At 31.0% G+C, this 21,339-nt stretch overlaps 1 protein-coding gene across 3 annotated transcripts; it reads right to left on the bottom strand.

The window, feature by feature from the left end:
• Positions 1–485: 485 nt before the first annotated feature.
• LOC104890044 (lysine histidine transporter 2) lies at positions 486–9,800 on the bottom strand. Of its 3 annotated transcripts, none has more exons than XM_010675402.4 (8): positions 9,513–9,800; positions 3,561–3,724; positions 2,476–2,868; positions 1,870–2,263; positions 1,645–1,750; positions 1,412–1,503; positions 1,214–1,282; positions 486–842 (listed from the first exon to the last, which is right to left on the bottom strand). In XM_010675402.4, the coding sequence occupies exons 1-8, from the start codon at positions 9,546–9,548 to the stop codon at positions 744–746; spliced, it is 1,353 nt and encodes a 450-aa protein (XP_010673704.1). In that variant the 5' UTR covers positions 9,549–9,800; the 3' UTR covers positions 486–743. The 3 variants fall into 3 exon arrangements, with proteins under 3 accessions (XP_010673704.1, XP_048499718.1, XP_048499717.1); XM_048643761.2 differs by lacking the exon at positions 9,513–9,800 and adding an exon at positions 8,158–8,307; XM_048643760.2 differs by lacking the exon at positions 9,513–9,800 and adding an exon at positions 5,720–5,958.
• Positions 9,801–21,339: the final 11,539 nt, after the last annotated feature.

Here is a 21,339-nt window from a genome sequence, read left to right on the forward strand (position 1 = left end):
CCGTTTCATAATAAATGAAACACTTCTCTCTTTTATGTGAAAGTTTATTTTAGAGAAGTGTTTCACTTGTTATGAAACGGAAGAAGTATAGTTTTTTTTTAAAACTTTTGTTAGGAATTGTATGATAAAGACTTTCCTTATATTAGGAGTCTTGATATTCTTCTCTATGTGGGTTAGGATTTTCTTTAAAGGCAGCTACGCTTCAACTTATATTTCGACCACCTTAGAAAGAAGTTTGAAATTGTATAATGAAGTATTTCCTCCGGTTTTTTTTACATGTTACACTTTTCAAATTATGGACTTCTAGGTAATTTTTAGAGAGGAGAGAGAAAGAAAACAAAAGGGTCTCATGTGAACATGTGATAGGATAGAGATAGAGAGAAGTTATTACTCAAAATAAAAGTGTAACATCTAATTTGAGACTTTCTAAAATAGAAAGTGTAATATGTAAAAAAAACGGAGGAAGTATATAAATGCATAAAAACTGGCAAAAACAACCCTTTATACATAAATTTGAAAATACTCCGAGTATGATTGGAAACACAGAGCAGAAATATTTCTATTATGCACACAAAAAACACTTTTGAATTAACGAAGAGAATAGTAGAGGTTTCAGAAAATGTATGACTGACTGTACCCTAGTTAATTTGCACTAAGATAATGTAGGATTTTCATCATATCCCCCATTATCAAAACAAATTACTCCATTGCTAATTCTTCAAACCGCGAATTTAGGAAGCTTCTTAAGAGTAGAACGTGTAGTTTTTTGAGTCAATTATGATCTGTCTTAGCCCTCCTATGGGCGCTAACACCATCAATATAACTCCCAGAACAATGCAAATCTGAATTGTGCATAAGAAAACATGTTAGCAACAAAAGTGTAACATCATAATAAATGATCATGGGCTGGGATGTTATGTTACTCAGACACGAATTGAGTGTCTACTCGGATATGGGTGTCGTCCGACTCGGCTATTTTGTAGAAAAAAGATAAGTTTTTGTTTAAAAAATAAAGTATTCAACTCCAGTGTCGGACACGACACGACAACCAATTTTTGAGGTAAATGAAGGTGTCGGAGTAACATAGCTGGGATGTGCCCCAAGAATTAGGCGGCTCATCTCAGCCCGAAGTTTTGGGCTGAAAAAGCTCGTCTTGAGCCCGAGAGAATGTGTAGAAAGAATTGGTGGAATATTAATTAAGAGAGTGACATACCCAGTTGGCGCACCATGAGAGGCTAAATCTCTTGGGTTTGTAGATAGCAAGCCACATTATGCAAGGAAGCTGCAGATAGAAGAGAAGGATATACCATAAAAATAAGAACATCTATAACATTGCAATGTAGATTGAATGTTACATGGTAATGTTACATGTTAGTAAAGTAATGTAGTGTGTTTTGTAAGATGGACTTACAAAGTATGTAGTTGGAGCGAAGGCGAATCCTCCGAAGAATCCAAGAAGTCCACCAAAGAAAGGGAATGTAATGGCAACAAACATTGTAAATGCTGTGGAAGTTAATTGGAATCATCAATATCGTAATATTGAACTAGTAATGTGACAACTAACTTCGAAATTGAAGGAAAACATCTAACAAAAACTACTAGAGGAAGCAAATGTATGAAGAGTAAGAACATATGAATACGTACCAACATAGATGTTACGAGCGATAAATCTAAGGTACCAAGTAGGCTTAAAGCGAATTTTCTTCACTAGCACGGTTTCGATCATGTCAAACACTGGCATGGCATATATCTAGAGAGAAAAAAGAGACATTAATATCTTGGTACAACATTTAAGAAAATTTGACATAAGTAGCTAGAACTATGAACCATTTGACAAATATATAGGCAAAAAGAAATAAGTGCAATTACCTGATAGCTTCCAATGACGTGAATAACAACGAAAATGTTGGCCATAGCTATAAGCCAACCAGGTTTCTCAAGGGAAATAAGGATGTTATCTCTAACAGTGTTACCAAAAACATAGTAACCAATAAGGGCAACGGGGAAGTAGCACAAGGCGACGACGATGTAGGCGACGATGACACCCTTCCACATAGGTCCCTTAGAAGGCTTCTCTGGGGTGGAAGGGATGGTTGCTTGAATTTCGAGCACAACATTGTGGCCTGCGTATGCGAAAGCCACATCGCCGAGAGCATTGAAGAACCCGAATGTCTTTCCTACGTCGCTGTGGTGCCTACTTGTGTAGGTAACATGTGGTTGTACACCCTTGCCTAGTGATGTTGCCCATGCAATTGTGGAGTAGCTATAACATAAACAACGGTATGAGTCAAAAGATTGGAAAATTTTACAATTTGGATCACATTCTTAGTCACTTCTTTACTCTTATTCTAAATAATGTTAACACATTTTTTTTTGTAACAATATTTGTTAAGTGTCTCTCTGACAACCAATACCAATTTCAATATTCGTCACACCTTATCTCATTAATCAATCACGATATTTGAATGTGTGTACCTGAGAGACATGACCGCGGCAGCCAAGGACACGCCCGCGATGGAGTTGAAGTTAGGGAGGTGAGAAAGGACGAAGTGGACAGAAGAGAAGATCATGATGAAGTAGGTGGTTTTCATGGGGGTACAACTTGTTTTATTGGCACATATAATATCATGGACCTTTTCGAGGGACCTGCCTCCAGTGACCATGTAAACAATGTTAACACCAACTTCGACGATAAGTTGTTGAGGCACCACAATCCACAAGCCTAGTTTCTCACCAAAGGCATATTGTCCCAACTCATGGTACCGATCAAATCGCTTCCCTGGCACCATCTCGTGCATCTCCACCATTTGCCATAGAGTGTACAATGTAATGATCCATGATAATACTAATATAACCACTCCTGGTCCCCTATACAACGTACCAAAATTATATTAGTTGGTCTAACCAGATGGTAAACAAAATGATAACGACATTTGGGTAGACTACGAATAAGTTTTATATCGCAGGTCAGCCAACACAGTTACACAGGTCAACGCTTGAGAGTAGGGGTTTAAGGGAATCTCTATTCCCAAGCACAAGTAGGTAGTGGGGCTCGAACTTGTGATCTCAAAGTCACAAGATAAGTTCCCCACCACCTCCACCAAGCAAGCTTGGTACTAAAATCACCAACATGTATGTCTTTCTGTATTTTTGTTATATACCTAAATATATATTAAATATTACTATCTCTACTTCTTTTTTTATTTGCTACATTGTTGTGCACCATTTTTAAGGCATTATTTAATCCTTAATATCTCTTATTTCGTTTAAGTAAAAATTATATAAATTTGATATTATGAATCTACACGTGGAGACGAATCTAACAAGACCACACATGACTATATTTTCACTTATAAAATAATCAAGATAATCGATCAAACTTAGTGGCTTCATTCCTAAAGCGACAATGTAGCAAATAAAAAAAAGCGCAGGACCAACTTTAAAAGGATGCATTTTAGCCTACAACTTAGTTGGGTTATACAAAATTAGTGCCTTTAACTAATCAAGATTTCTTGGCCAATAACAATAGAATGTCACAAACAACTTTGTTTAAAACTTACCATCCTAGATTAGACATAGCATATGGAAGACTAAGGACTCCAGCACCAACCATGGCAGTGACATTGTGGAAAGCAGAATACCACCATTTCGCATTTCTTGAAGAAGTGATCGGAAGCCAAGCATCAATGTCCTTTTGTTTTTGCAACTTTGCTTCAATATCCGGCTGATATATACAACACAATTTACATTTTAGATTACATATAATTAGTGTTTACTCAATTAAAATAACATATTAGCCACGAAGGTAGTACAAATAAGTACAAAGTACAAAGAATAGGAGGGGGGATTCGAATATGTGACCTATCATTCACAGCACCTCAATCTTAACCACTAGGCCAAGACATCCTTGGTAAAACAACATATTAATGTGATTATTTCTGCAATGTAAAACTATGGAATAAAATATTCGAACATATTGTGTGGGGAAATGAGGGGAATCCACCCAAAAATTAGGAAGGATAAGTTCTTGAGATAACACATAAAAATTTAAACTCTAAATCACAAATTTCTGATATAAGAGTAATGTCATTACTTCATTATTATATCCAACTTCAATATTATTTACCTAACGACATCACGTGATCCCTTATCTGGCTAATGACATCACGCGATCCCTTAAAATTCCCTTGAATTTTCTTTTAAAAAATTTCATTCGAGAAAGCTTAAAAGGGTATAAACTAAATGAAAACAACATGATCATCTACACCGGAGTATAATTTTTAAATTATTTAACTGCATAAAGAGCTTTCGCTCCAAGTGTTATGAGTACGTGAATACATTGTGACGAATCTAACAAAATTCCACGTGACTATATTTTTTTCTTAAATATAAATTACAAAAGATAATCAAAATTACGTGTAAAAAGTTAAAATGGATCATAAAAAAAGAACTAAATAGGAAACAACAATCACAACCAAAGTAATAAGAACCTATACTATATTTATGACTTAATTATACTCGTGAATGTGATCATACTTGATAGTTTGATCTTTGATAGTATCGGTGGGTTCACGGGGACAGTAAAATAATACTAAAGCATTTGATTTAGTAAAACTCTAAAATCTATACTAATATATTAAAAGGCGTGCGTAAATCAGAAATGGTGTCACGTGGCGCTTTCCCTAGGGAGTTTTAGTTCATGTAATCCATGTACAATAAAAAAAATTAGAAATTGCATAGTATATGTTTTGATCCCGTGACCTCAAGTTCATGAACTAAAGTTTTAACAACTAGACCAAGTTGTATTTAGTGTTATTATATCAAAGTACAATATTAATAAATGAAAATTTTCTTACCCGGGGCATAGCCCGGGCCTAATAACTAGTTTATGATAAAAAAAAAGACCGTAAAATTCATTGGACCAACTGATGACGTGCCTCGAAGATAAAACCATAAAAGAAATAAAAAATTAAAAAAATATTATAGATTGACAGCATGGAAACAGCTTAGTACACAGTTTCAAAGTCAATAGGTCATTTATTTCTAGTCTTTTCCACATGGAGTGCGAAAATAGAAAATTTGACAAATTATTTATTCTTCTGAAAATTACTTCTATATCAAATGACAACTTGTTCACATGATAGAGGGTATATCTTGAGTATTAATAGCCAACCACTAAGACAATTTGCAATGGAGTAGAGTATTCCTATTCTACCCTTTCAAAAAAATTTAAGTAATACTTTTATTTGATGAAATAATATTTTGACTAGATAATTAAAATTTAAGGATTTTCACGTAAATTATTTCGGATATGTCAATCTCTTTCGAGATTATCTGTTTTCTATTATTGAGACACTATGACCTAATGCAATTCAATTGATGTATTATAAACTTTCAAAAGACAAAAATTTAAAATTGTAAGTAAATCAAGCGTTTTTTTTTATCTTAGCTAGTCAAGAAATTCAAATACCACCTTTTGTAAAAATTGAATGTTTTAACAAATTGCTCACGAAAACCACTTACCAATAGACTTATTTTTGGTTAAAAGAAAGCAAAAAATATTTCGCGAATGAATAAATGTGTTCAGATGAGAGGAAAAAAAATCCAATACGTGGTTTAGATAAGGAAAAAGATGTAATATTTTCAATAATACTAATGTAAAATGAAAAATGTAAATGAATTATGCTCATATTGTAGAGGAAGAAAAAGAGAGAATTACATCGAGACGACCGTAGACAGTATTCGTTTCAGGAGGAGCCATTTTGGTGGATTATGTAATTACTTGAAAATTTGACCAAAAAGATTGGAGATTTTGTGGGAAAAGCAATGACAAACAAAACAAAAAAACAGCCAAAAAAGAAAGAAACTGCCAAATTATGAACTTTTGAAAGTCTTTTAAGGTGCTTTCATTACATCACTTTTATAGCAGCAAAGTCAAGCCCCACACCACACCCTTAATTAAACCTTAACATTACATCTAAGCATGAATTACATTCTACGTTGAATATTCTTCTCTCTTTCATAGAATTTTATTTTATTATATTTTTAACTTTATTAGGGTGATGTGAATAGGCAAACAAAACTAATAAGAAAAAGAAAATGATTTCCTCATCATTGACTTTGACTTTTCTGCCTATTTTTTGAGGAATTCAGGATACGGAATTTTATTTTTTTGGGGTATTTAATCTTTCCAAACTTCTAATTTGTTCCCCATCTATATTTTTTTTAATATTCTTGTCATGTTTTTGTCCTTTCTTACTTGGATTGTAGCATGTTACGTTTCGTACTTCAAGCGGTATGTACATGTACTCGATCCTTCCATTTTATTTTATTCTACATATTTATACTTTTCACGTATGTCAATGTAAAATTTTGAGGACATATATCTTTAGTTTGTATTTGTAAAATTATAAAAAGTACATATTAATAAAATACGTGTTATGATGAATCTAACAAGATCCCGCATGACTATATTTTCATCCGATCCGCCTATAAATCACAAATGATGATTAAAGTGAAATTTGTGAATAGTGTAAAATATCAAAATGTAACAATTAAAATGAACGAAGGAAGTATAAGTTTCAACTATAAAGTCCAAGTTAGTAGCTATCAAATATATGATCATCTAAATAAGTATTCTAATCAAGCAAAAATGACACATCTCATGACAATTCTCTAGAATTTAGCTATTGTTGAACAAAAAGGTTACGCACACTCTTTTTTCCGCATATATGCGGATTTTACATTTCTCATTTATGAGTTCGCTACAAAGAAAAACTATAGCTAAGCTAATTGTATATAGCAAGATAATAGTTTTTCTAAATGTTAATGACTATTTTGTCCTTATTTAAGGAGAAGGCCAAAAACAGTGAGTATGTAACAATATTAATTGTTGACCTCATCCTCATTTTATATATTGTTATTAGGTAATTAGAGATTCACGAGATAACATAGTTAGACCATCTCTGTTGTTCTTTCTAGGGTTTATCTGAATATTTTTTAATACTAATATTTGAAGAAAAACCTTGACTATGTTCAATGTTGAAAACTTCCATATAAACATTCATAAGTAAATAACTCCATAGATATACACAATATCTAAAACGAATTAGTCCGATAATAACTAGGTTAATTTCTTTCCGTGACTAGTTTAATTCATTTAATGACTAGGTTTACTTTAATATTAGAATCAGACCGTCTCTTTGAATAATTTTTGAACTAACATTTATGGTGGTGGTAACTAAAACTCGAAAGTTAATTTCTGAATTTCTATATACCCAAAAGAAAGAAAAAAAAAAGAGTATACAAGAAGTATCTAGTGTGTGTCACTTGGTTGAGATCTTAGTCGTGGTCCTGTGAATAGGTTTAATGTTATTAAGTTAGGGTTAAAGAAAAATAATGATATTATTGCCTAGGATGCTGTTGGAGATCAACAAGTCACAACTCACAATGGCTAAAAAAAATATCAAGATTCATATAAAATCGTGCATAGTAATATATGAATTCCAAATAACTTCAGAAATAAACAACATTATTTAGCTATAGCAATAACTACTATTCTCAATATCTCATTTCTATATTGTTTGAGATGCAAACAAAAACTCTCCATCTAATATAATAATCCTCAGTAATTGTTTCCGTTACGCTTAGGACGTTTTAATCATATATTATAGTAAAAGAGATATTGATAACATACAAACAAGACGTTAATTTATTTAGGGATCAATTTCTTTTATTTTGTGATCAATTTAATATATATACTTCGTAATGATATTCTTTGACCCATTCAGTGACTAGTTTAATCTATTTAGTGACTAGTTTAATCTGTTCCGTAAGATTATCGAGTTATTTTTTGAAATTGTTTGTTGTAATTTGAGAATCAAGAAAACAAATGAAGGAGAAGAGAAGGGATGACTAGAATAGTGTTTGGTTAGAGTGAACTAGAATGGGGTTGTTAGAAAAATTCAGTATTGAGTTCGTCTAATTTTATGTTAAAATTAGACCGCCTATTCTAATAATTTGTGTGAAATTTAATAAACAAGAAAATAAAAAAATTCAACTAGTTCAAAAAATTTGGTCCTACATGAATTATGAATATCATACTTATTTTATACATGAACATAAAGAACTAATAAAGAAAAGAGAAGAAAATCATACTTGGCGAGTACCCATAATGGCTTGATTAACTTTGTATTACCAGAAGAAGATTTGATGAACTTTTTTTGTGTGTGGATTTTCTGCTTCTAGTTTTTTAACAAATGATTTTGCGAAGTAGCTATATATATATATATAGAGAGAATATATAAACAAAATGAGTTCACATTAGAAATGACGAAATCTTCTCTTATTGTAATTTTTCTCTCTTTTTTCTGTCAATGAGTTGTGGTGATATACTTACCTTATATAGTTATGGACAGAGCATGGAGTCTGTGAATTACATTATCTATGAGAGATAAAAGTACGAATTTTAGTATTTAACGTATCTTCCTTTAGAAAAAATTAATGAAATACATTTTAACTTATAATTAATGAAATTTCTCTTTAAAAAAAATTAAGCGAGGCGAATAGGTGAAGCTATGAGTTGGGACTTGTTGGACCTCTGGATGATTGGTTCTGTGTGAGGACAACGTAGAGAAAATTCATCTTACCACAAGTTCTCATAAGGTGCCAAAAAAAATTTCTTTTACTGATGTATTAATTGGTAAAATCAGTTTAAAATCTTATCCCTTTAAATGTGACAGAAACTCTGTTTTATGTGAACATATGTGGTCTGTTCTCATGATCTTGCCTTTCGTTTTTTGCCTTTCGCACACAACTGTTGGTTTAGTAACCTTAATAACAAAAGCTTTTTGTAAAAAAATCACCCTAATAATCAATTATAGCTTATTTGGCAAAGTCTTGTGTGAATGATAATCAAGCTGTGATTCAATGTCGTTTACATCAATGCGCTTAATCGTTCAATTACAAACAAAAAAAATCAACTAGAAATTGATAACTTTATGTATGTTTAGCTTCTTCAACTCAATTTTGACGCTTTGACTTTTGAGTTTGGAAAACTAGGTAACTACCAATATGGGCTACCCCACATCAATTAGAAGTATATCTGTATATGTATGTTATGAAGTAAAAATCATATATTTTTTTCCTCCTACGACGAGGAGTTTCCACTGCCTCTGTGAATGGACTAATCTCTTGTGGGAGTTTGTATAAGTACCTCAAAAGGCAGCATTCCTCCCAATTGAGATTTTTTCCAATATCCAAGGCTCGACCCCGAGACCTTGGTTAAGGAGCGAGAATCCCTTAACCACTCACACATGCCAACCCCAGTTGGTATAAAGTAAAAAAAACATAGAAAAAAGTAAAACGAACAAAATAAAATTACCATTGCAATTTAACTTATAGGGTAAAACAACCTTATAAAAGATCTCCAAATTCACATAACAAAAATATATTTTTGCAAAACTACTTAAAACATTAAAAAAAAAAAAAAAAAAGAGAAGAGAAAAACATACTGTATTATAGTGTTCAGCAGGAGCTTGAGTACCCATTTTATTTGCTTGATAATAAATCTCCAAAAATCAGATCAACTTAGCTTTATAGTAGTAACAGATATAAATAATCCAACTTTTCAAGCTAATTAATCTCCTGCTGATTTCTCCAGCTAATAATCAGCAATATACTTACTATATAGTAGTATATAATACACTGTATATAATATAATATATAGTAAGAATATCAACACTTTCAAATGAGCAGCTGTTGATCTTTGAAATCTCTAGTTCTGGAAATGAGTTGTGTTTATTTGCTACCTTATATGGGCAGAGGATGAGTTTGAGTCAACGGAAGAGAGCGAGTAGAGAGGTTGACGTATATGGAAAATTCTACGAACCACGCGCGTTGATCCGTATTATATGTCGACCCGATGATATAATATTTCGTACTTCTTCTGTTTCCTTTTAAATGCAATAAAAGGGTATTGTTTGTGAGATACTGAAATATAAAATATTTCTTTGCTGTATTTATAACAAAACGGAAGAAGTATATTTATCATTTAATTAAGATGTTCATTAAGAGTATCATGTTTTGGCTTAGTGGTTAAGATTGAGGTTTTGTGAACGATAGGTCACATGTTTGAATTTCCTTTTCTCTTCTTTGTACTTTGTACTGATGTTTATCAAAAGTATAATCTACATTTTTATAATTAGAGGGAGATTTTTTTTAAATTGTCTAATTTTGATGTCAGTGTGAATATGTGATTGAGGGGATAAAGTCCAAATTAAAGAGTGTTTTTGTGTGGTAATAACTTGTGAAAATTTTGCTAAGCAAATTAAAGTTGGTCTAAAAATATTTAATGTGTGAATGTAACATAACAAGCATGTGTGATTTGTGGTCTAAGCATTCTTGATTTAGTGTTGGAGGGGGGGGGGGGGGATGTGTTTCTAGAGATACATTGGGACTTTTAGCTAAGGGAAATCTATATTACCATTGTTAGAGAAGTTGATAGAGAAGCCATTCAAATTAATTTTATATAATTCGAGGTTTAATAATTGATTGCGTTAGTTTGAGCCTTTTTCAAGTTATGATGCATTTTTTTTCAGTTTATTTCGAGTTAGGTTTAGGATTTTTGTTTCTTAATAACTAAGGATCTGTTCTCTCCAGCTTATTTTCAGTTTAGTTCAGTTCAGTTCAGCTCCAATAAGTTCAATTCAGTTCAGTTTAGTTCAGTTCAGCTCCAATAAGTTCAGTTCAGTTCAGTTCTTTTATAACCATTTTGTTAAATATTATTATTATATTGGTATAATTTATTTTACTAATTACTCTTATTATTATTATTATTATTATTATCATTATTATTATTATTATTATTATTTAAATATATATCATTACTATTAAGTATTATTATTATTATTATTATTGTTGTTGTTGTTATTTCTATATATTATTTTGTTTATCATAGCTTTACTCAATATTATTACTATTATTATTAGGAGGAACATGGTTTAGGTCAAAGCACAAATAAACCCACTTTTTTTAGCCCATAAACCAATCAATTCGCGTCAAGACGGTTTATGATGTAATTTTCGCGGTCCAACCCAATCATTATTTTTATTACTAAATATTTTTATATTATAAATCTAATTATTAAAATAGTAATATTAATTTACTTCTTAGATATTATTGTTATTATATATCATCATCAAGTATTAATATATTAATACAAATAATATAAAATAATTATTATTAATTATCATTATTATCATTAATTATTATTATTAATAATTTATGATTATTAATATTATTTATTTATAACTATCATTTAAAAATATCCAAAATACTATTATTATTATTCATTATTATTACTTGTCATTATAATTATTATTTAATATTCATATTATTATTGTTTAAAAATATTTTTTATATATTTATTACATTCAATTTAATTTAATTCAATTCAATTCAATTCAATTCAATTCAGTTCAGTTCAGTTCAGCTCCAATAAGTTCAGTTCAGTTCAGCTCCAATCAGTTCAGTTCAGTTCAGTTCAGCTGTTTTATGCCGAAAAGAACAGGCCCTAATTATGCAAATTTATTTAATATCAATCATATGATTCAATATGATTTCAATTGACCATTAATTCTAATTTGATTTAAAATTACAGTTACCTTATTTCGTTGCACAATCAAGTAAAACTCAAATAATTCAGTATGAAACTAGTCTGATCCAATCTCAAAATAGTTCGTTGAAATTCAAATTTGACAACGCTGATTCAACTCAACCCTGCTCTCAAATTATTGAGAGAAATCGGAACCTAGAAATAATCCAAATCTAACATCATTGACCTATTTATCAAAATTTAAACATATACTTCCTCCGTTCTGTTATAAATGAAACATTGGGTGAAATGACACTATTTATTGATCAATTTTGACTCCAATGTATTGTCATTATATAAAGAAAAACATAGTCAAATGAGATCTTGTTAGATTCGTCTCGATCCATAGTATCGAATTATAACTTTTTTATATTTTTTATACATGCATAACTAAAGATATTAATGATCAAAGAACCGTCTTAGGTTGTGTAAAAAAAACAAACGTTTTATTTAAAACAGAACGAAAAGGAAATATCAAAGCAGTCAAAAAAAAAAAAGCTAAAACTTTCCTAATGAAAACCTGACTCGTTGACCTAAATCACCAAATCGATCAACTTGTATAGATACTGGATAGCCGATAATTTGACTGATATTGTATCTAAGACTAGTCTGGTTTGCATTAACATGCCCAATTTTGCGGACTTGATTTTTATCAGGCCTGATAATCGGCCCAACCATGGCTTTTAGCCTGTAAAGTACATCAACTAGCTTAGTTTTCATATTCACAAAATCACACTACCATTTTCTATCGGGTCAACACTCAAAGAAGTACGGCTGCTTATAAGATTACAATTCTTAATCACTGCCAACAAGGCAACAACCATCATATCATAATTCATATGTGCTTTTTTCATGCGTTGACTATTCATAGTATGTTGTATACTTGTATTATGACATCACCTGACGTCAGAGAAGGATCTTAATTGGAGCTGGTAGGAGTACGTTCTTTAATAATTTATTTTGGTATATTGGATATAACATGTAAGTTGTATTACATATTGAAAAAATCTTGTAGCATAATGATCAAGGATTCAACTTTTACTATAATATTTAGGCGCTCAAAACTTGACCTTTTTAAACTTTTGGTTCAAGATCCGTCACACACCATTAAATTCATTCATTCTTTGGGGGTGTGAGCCTTGTGGTGTCTTTTTCTGAATTTCATTTCTACATTTAGATGCAAGTATGTCAAAATTTCAGCCTTGCAAGTAGTTTACACGTGATTTAAATTTTAAACCCGTCGTATCCTTTCTCTAAATACAAGCAGGTTTGTAATAAAATTTAAATTAAGTTGCGTGGTTGTAGTTACAGGTTAATCATTAGAAAAGCACTCTCATGGAAGGAAATTTGTTATAGTCATTATTTCAAAGTAATTTCCTCATAATATCCTTCATACTAGTGTTACATCATTCTCATTTTCTTCTAGTTATTTAGAAAGAATGGAATGAACCTAATTAATTATTAGCTATCTTTGAATAAATTGGACCTATCTCTATTAACGTTTTATCTTCACCTTAATTAATATTCTATCTCTTATTACTTGCGCATGCATACCATGCCTCAATTACATGTCGTTTTTGACGAAGATTTTAATAGCAGGTCGAGTTGAGATTATCTTATCCAACCGCCTAGTCCAACTTCTAAAAGTATTCATCATATATCAAAACTCATAATAAAATGTCAATTATCAATCTAAATAATTATATCATAACATATTATCAAATAATTCAGGACCTAACTAAGTCCAACAACCAGTTAATTAATAAAAAGTTGTATGTTATTTAATATATGACGACGAGATAGAGTGAAGAATAACTCAGTTGGTTGGAGCTTTTATCCGAATTTTAGAAGATTTTGAAATTGGTTCTCATCTTGCCTTTATGACCTCTCTAAAAAAAATGACGATCAAAGAATAAAATGTGACCACATGTATACATGATTATTTTGGCATATTGGGACTAATTTGTTTGTGTAAGTCGGAGTTAGAAGTCTTGGCCGCAACCTCTTATGTCAAATTTTGACAATTTGCAAAGAACAACAAAATTATCTTCTCATGCCAAATCTTTTCCCACCTAGAAATGTCTTAGCTTCTTATCTACACGAATACACCACTTTTTTCTCATTGTTTATATCTTCTTATGTCAAACAATATAATCGATTACTCATTTATCCATAATCTTGTTTCATTATATTCTTTTACTATTTTAACTACATCAGATTATAGATAAAATATGTGTAAATTAGTAACTTACCAGTATTTGCTAATTGAATATTAATTTGAATTTGAGACGTATCCGTGTTTGCCCTAAAGCTACCCTGATTTAAATCCAATATTAATTTTTCACACTTAATTTTAGTCATATGCTCTAATTCATATATACATATAATTGACTGGTTGTTTAAAGCTAATTTTAGAATGATCACTTTCACACTTCAGATCATCTAAAGAATAGGTTGTTAGGTTAATTATAATATTTTTGATTCTTTGTTAAATTATTATGGAGCCAAAATGTTTGACTGAAATACCATTCTCAAATCATTAGCCGGAATTTTTTTTATTTCGGTTGGCTTTATAATACTTGCAAAGTTTTTCACGATTGGAATAATGGTTAATCAATAATATACTAATACAAGAATAATATTATAGGTGAGGTGGTAATGAGACGGAGACAACTCGCGAGCTACTCGAGATTGACTTGGCCAAAGCTCGACTCGAGTGAGCTCGAACCGAAATCAACTCGAGATGTTGGTGAGTCGAGTTGAGCAACTCGATACTCGATTCGAGCAATTCGATACTCGACTCGAAAACTCGCGAGAAGCTCGAATATCCAATTATCAATAGCAAAACACCTAAATTCAACATTTTTCTACCTTATTGTTGTTTTTAACATGAGACACTTGCAAACTACTCGATCAAAGCCGAACTCGATCAAAACTCGGAAAAACTCGACTCGAGTGAGCTCGACTCAACTCAAATTCGACTCGAAATGCTAATGAGTCGAGTCGAATTAGTTCAAATTTGAACTCGACTCGCAAAAATCTATAGTGATGGGACAATTCTTATAGAAACCGTAACTTAAGAACTAGCATATTTATAGATTATAATATATCTTGTCTTACTATAATTTTCTTTTCCTAGACATGACATATGACATGGTCAAAGGAAGTTTTTTAACAAAAAAAAATCATAATATAATATATACGGTGTACTAAACATTTGAGTGCTTCTCTCATAAGAGATGTCGTTTTATGAAGATCAACAACTGTTTGCTTCAATGATTGGCCAACGTAAATACTTCTATACTAATAGAAGCTCAAAAAAATATTTTGAAACTTCAGTTCTCTCCATCATAAGACGGTAAGACCCATGTTCTAATTTGAAGGTGGACTTTCTTACTAAGTTATGTTATGTTCAACTTAATTCAAAAATATTTTTAAAAGAGATGAGATAAGTTTAAATAATTAAATAAAATAAATTCAGATAAGATAAGATAAGTTCAGATAAGTTTAGAAAAGATGAAAAAAATAAGTTTATATAAAAAGAAATAAATTTAATAATACAAACGTCATCAAGTTTAATTAATAAGTTGATATAAGATAAAAATATAAATTCAGATGACATAAGACAAGGACTGATAAGATAAAAAATAATTCAAATAAGACAAGACAAATTCATATAAGTCAAAATAAGTTAAATAAAAAACACGTTAATACTATTACATGTCGATGCACAAAAATATAAGAGGTGCGTGTTTACTCTTTTTAGTGAATTTATGCTCAAACCATAAATCAATGTCCCAAATCCCAATTAATGATACAACATTTTTATGGCCTTGATCCACAACAATTTTGAAGTAATTTTAAAGATTTGGCCATATTAAAACTTTTATTAATGGTAAATTAGAATTTAAGATAGTTTTTATTACTTCAATATGTATTATGAATAATTAAGTTTAAAAATAAGGTTCCTAAAAAAAAAAAAGAGTTCAAAAATTATCTTTTGAGGGTAAATCCTTAATGTACCGTTTGTGATAACTTTTAAAATCAAAACTAGTTTGTGAGCCCGAACAATGTCCTAGGTACTTTGTTTGGGGTATGCTTTTTCTTTGTCTTGCCATTTAATAGTTGGATTTAGACGTTTAATTACAAAAATGCGCTTTAGTTTGGTGGTGAAAATGTGGAATGATGATACTATATATAAATAGATGATCAAGGGAACAAAACTTGTTGCACAACCTTTTGTATCATATACAATGGGAGGATACACGTCGACAAAGAATCGCCACTTCATGGATGACAACGATGCCATGTAAGCGCTTGAGAGAGGGGAAGGCGACGTATGACGAGGTGCAATTTTTCCCCATATGTTTTAATAACATATATTGATATTCATGTAGTTCATTTTTCTAATCTAATAATTAGTTTTAATAAACACTAATTGTTTAAAAGTTCTTGACAACTTACTTTTGTTTGAGCAAATCTTTATCTCCAATGCCTCAAAATCTATAAATAATTGTAAATTAGAAGGGTTTAATTACTTTTTGCTAATTGTTTGTTTTGCTCATTACCTTAAATTAAAAATTTCGAGATATTATAAAAGAATTTTATTTGATCAAATTAGGTTGTAATTCGTTTTCTTTAATATTAATGACAAATGTCGTACAACTTTCGATTAATGAAATCTATCTTTCTTCTTGAAGAAAAAATTTAACTTTTTGATGTTGATAATACATGCTTGTATGGGCCTTCCATTTAGTGAAACGTCAACCTTATTGTGGATCGTTAGCTCATTTAAAGAAAATGGCTTATAAGTCATATGAGGCCCAATAGTGTGGGCTTGGAGTTGCAGAAGTCAAGTGGTTCCGGGCCCGGATTCGGGATCCCAAACTTGTAAAACCTTTCTACATGAAAATCTTGCAACGGCCCACAGACATCCATCTCTTTATCTAGAATTGGATCATTTTTATAGGAATTAGTGAATTACAGATTACTACTGCTGACTTGGTTTTGGCATGAAAATTGTCATAATCTCGTTATGCGTACTTCATTTAGGTCATATTTCCTCCGAATTTTATCAGTTTACCTATTTTTCTTTTGCTTATTTATTACTTCATCCGTTTCATAATAAGCGAAACACTTCTCTAAAAAAGCTCTCACATAAAAGAGAGAAGTGTTTCACTTATTATAGAACAAAGGAAGTATTAGTTTATCCACTTTTTTTTTAGAATGATTCTACAAGTTTTATACTTCCTCAGTTTCATTATAAATGCAATAAATGAATATTTTATATCTCACAAAAAATACCCCTTTATTGCATTTAAAAACGAAACGGAGGAAGTATGATAATCTTTGTAATAAAGTTTTTCTCACTTTCTATAATGTTAAGTATAGTTTACTGTACAAGATCAAAGAAAGTTCCACCTTAAAGCCATAGGACGATAAGGGGAATAATCCATTAGTCTTATAAAGAGAACTAATATTTCTTCTGTTATCAATATGAAACACTCACATGTGTTGTTTCAGTAATGCTCTATAATCTGTAAGTATACCTACCTTTTTTTTTTTTTTTTTGGAATGATCCTATTTCAGATTATTATCTTTGTAATGAGTTTTTCTCACCTTCTATAAGGTTAAGAAGAGTTTACTTTATAAGATCAAAGTAGGTTTCACCTTAAAGCCATAGAATGATAAAGAGAACCCATTAGCTTTAAAGTGAACTTATATTTCTTTTTTTTTATCGATATGGGACACTCACATATGTTGTTTGGGCAATGAGCTATAACTATACTCCCTATGTATTTTTTGTCTTTCCTACTTTGACTTTGCACGTTTGCTAATGTACTTATTCTACATTAAATATCTTTCATTGCATATTAATAAAGATTATAATAATCGAATATTAATAAAGTACTCATTGAGACGAATCAAACAAGACCCCACATGACTATATTTTTTTCTTATATATTGAGAAAAATCTAAAAAATTCTCTCTAATTGTAAATAGAGTCAAAATTTTAAGTGAGAAAGATAAAAAAACACAGAGGAAGTACATCATAATTTCAACACTCCCACTCCTACACACATGTGAGGTCCCATTTTCAATTGCCGCAGAGTATATTAATGGTCCTTGATGTGGATCTGACTTTTGATACTATGTTAATTGTGATCAAAACATTAAATAGGTATGTCGCACCTGTTAATGGAGGAGAGTTTGGACTGTTGACAACTTACAAGCTCAAAAGAATTTCCACCTTAAAACTCATTGGCAATAAAGGAAGTAACCAATTGGCACTATAATATGGTTTCGGGAATAAAGAATTTCTATATAATGCACACACCCGTAAAAGAAATTGATCTAACAATTGAAGCTCAGATATTTTTTGATTGAATCAAAATTTATATCGAAAAAGAATTCCAGTAAGACAATTTGCAGATTGCACCAACTTATTACGAGATACTTTTTCCATTTTAAAATATAAGGTAAATACGATGTTAAAGGTTGAACTTGGACAGTTAAGTACTTTTAATTTATGTTGATAAAAGATTTTTAAAAAATAATGTTATCCTAAGATTTTTTAAGACGAATTCAACGATATGATTTTTATAATTTTTACTTATCCTATTACGAGAGATATTTATGATCAAAACAAATTTTTGTAAAACGTGAATGTCTTATATTTTGAAATGGAGAATATTAGCAAAAGTAAATGAGTGTAACCGGTAAGTTCTTACTACACTCCCTCTATCTCTTTTTAGTTGCTACTAGGGGTGAGCACAACCGGTACCTGGTCAAATTTGCGAGAAATGGACTCGGGCTCAGTCAGAACCGGAATTGGAATTCGTTGGACCAGGTCCTCATTTTATGGAATTGGTCTTGGAACCAGTTGGGACTAGTCAGTGGCGGATCCAGAAATTGGACCACGTGGGTTCGAACTTGTTCAAACATAGAGCCAAAACCGTACTATGCGAAGCGTGCGCAAATTTTATTTTTAATACTTATATTCAAAGGCGCTAAAGACACTTATACTGGTTGATTGTATTCTGAGTCGACATTATTTTTCAATTTTAATCTTTCAATGAGATGAAAAAATATGTATTTGCAACTATTAATTTAAAATTAAGTATTGAAAAGGACATAATCTCACTACATATATTAATCTTCATAATCAACCAATGAATTAAAACTCTGTTTGTTTGAACTTATATTGATAAATTTTGATAAGTTGTCTTTAGGTAAACAAGTGTTATAAACTCTGAAAACTCTCACTCGTGAAACGAAGAAAAAAAATAGTACTAATAATCAACAAAAAAAATAAAATCTAAAATAAATAATTAATCATTCAACAATAATAAAGTCTTTATAATATAGTTTGGCAAATAAATAAATGTTATTGATAATTGATTGCTTAAGCAAGGAAATTCGATAAAAGGTGAAATTAGACGAGATTCATTTTCTATCTATACTAATATATTCAAAGGTGTTCTTAACCAAGGAACGACGCCACGTGACGCTCTCACTTAGATTGTTTTACTATATGTGATCCATATACAACAAGAATAATAAATTTGTTATACATGATTTAATCCCTAATTTTCAGTTTAATACTAGTCTTAAAGCCTTCATAGTAGTTAATGTACTAGTAGTAGGTGGATGGGGAAAATTTCTAAAGAAGGAAAGTTGGAGGATTAGAAAATATTGGGAAAATAGAACCAACAAAGTAATAAAAAAACAAAGAGAGAGAAAAAGAAGGGGAAAAAAACATGCTAACAAAGTAATAAAAAAACAAAGAGAGAGAAAAAGAAAGGGGAAAAAAAACATGCTAACAAAGTAAAAAAAAAAAACAAAGAGAGAAAAAGAAAGGAAAAAAAAACATGCTTGTGCTGGGATTTGATCCCGCGATCAAGCATACCCAAGACATGGGTCATGATTTCACGCGGACATCGTCACCACTGAACCACACCATACATAGTGAATATTATTCAGCGCCTAAATATATAAACTCGTTTTCTCTTTCCGGTAAAATTCAGTTTTTCTCACGGATCCACGTGGGTTCAGTTGAACCCATTGAACCCACGCTGGATCCGCCCCTGGGACTAGTTCCAACACCGGGTATGGTACCCGGTTCTCTGGAAGTGTGATGTAACTTTGATTTTGACTGGAGGTGACTTTCTAGAATTGGTATTGGAATTGGTAGGAACCGAGTTTAGTATTGGGTATCTGGTACGTACGCAATGGCATTCAAAAGCTAGATTTATCGGGTACCTAATATGTACCGAGTCCAACATTTTACTATCCAGTATTGGGACCACTTGTAACCAGGTCCTCATATTTGGACCCAGACCAGATCCCAACAGGACCATTTTCGATTCCATACCCACTAGGTCCAACCGGTTCTGGGTCTGAAATCGGATACCCATTTTTCTGCTCACCCTTAATTTCTACATTCTATTTTTCACAGTTTTATATACACAAGCATACAACTTCAAACCTTAATATCTTGAGTTATGTATAAGAGAAGGTTATAAAAATTATTAATTTGGAAAGTACATATAAAGAGGAATAAAACAAGATCCTGCATGACTATATTTTTCTTTACGTATATAAAATTAAAGAAGGTCAAAGTTGTCATCTGAATAATACCAAAAAAAAAGAATGTATCGATTAAAAATGATGAACGGAGTATTTTTCCACGGCTAAATCTCTATTATATAAGGTAACACATGGGGGACACCAAAAAATAGAAAAAGGAAAAAAAGAAAAAAAAAAGAGGATAACTAACTGTTTCATTTGAATGAAAAAAGGGGGGAAAGTAGGACATTTAAATTGAACATCAGTTTTTTGAGAAAATAAGATATAAAGACAGTTTTTCTACCCAATTAATTCTATTTTCCACTTCATTTGTTATCACACGTTATGTCGTTATCGCACGCATTGCGTGCAGATAAGAATAGTCTATTTAAGTCTGTACGCTAATTTCTCAAGATTCATCAAGCCCATTCACATTTTGCCGCAAACTTAACACCTAGGACACGCTAATGTTAATTTCCCTACAGTTAGCACAAAACAATACTCTATATTTTCTTGTGGTCATTGATTCAAACAAGAAAATTTGCCACTATTTTCTACACCAAAGAGTACGTTTGAGACTTTGAATGTTTAATGGACTTATCAACTAGGACATTAGATGCATATTCTTCTTGTCAATAAGACTCCCTCAATATTAAGGCCATTCACACTTTCACTAGCTTCAAAATTGCACTTGTATACGTTTGACAAATATAACCCTTACAACTTCTATCGATCGATTTGTATTTTAATTAATTAATTCAATTGGACAAGTCATTACAAGGTGTAAGATCATCCTATTTTCTGATCATGTACCTTAAGATCTTAATTTGTCGACTATGCCATAGAAATGTTCATTATACAAAAATTAGTCTTATAAGCACTAAATAGTTCAATCAAATATGACTACTAGTCTACTATTGAAAGAATAGTTCAATGCAATGAAACTTTTTACTGCGCCTAACCCTTAACTTATACCTACTCTGGTTAGATACTTTGGTTAAACTGATCTACAATGTATTGAAGAACATTCACAAATAAAACCATTTTAGTAGACATGACAACGTTTTCCAAATACTCGTAAATATTACGTTATTTTGAAAGAGAAACTGAACTAGCCT

This window comes from Beta vulgaris, chromosome 4, assembly GCF_026745355.1.
Source record: "Beta vulgaris subsp. vulgaris cultivar EL10 chromosome 4, EL10.2, whole genome shotgun sequence".
NCBI lineage: Eukaryota > Viridiplantae > Streptophyta > Magnoliopsida > Caryophyllales > Amaranthaceae > Beta > Beta vulgaris.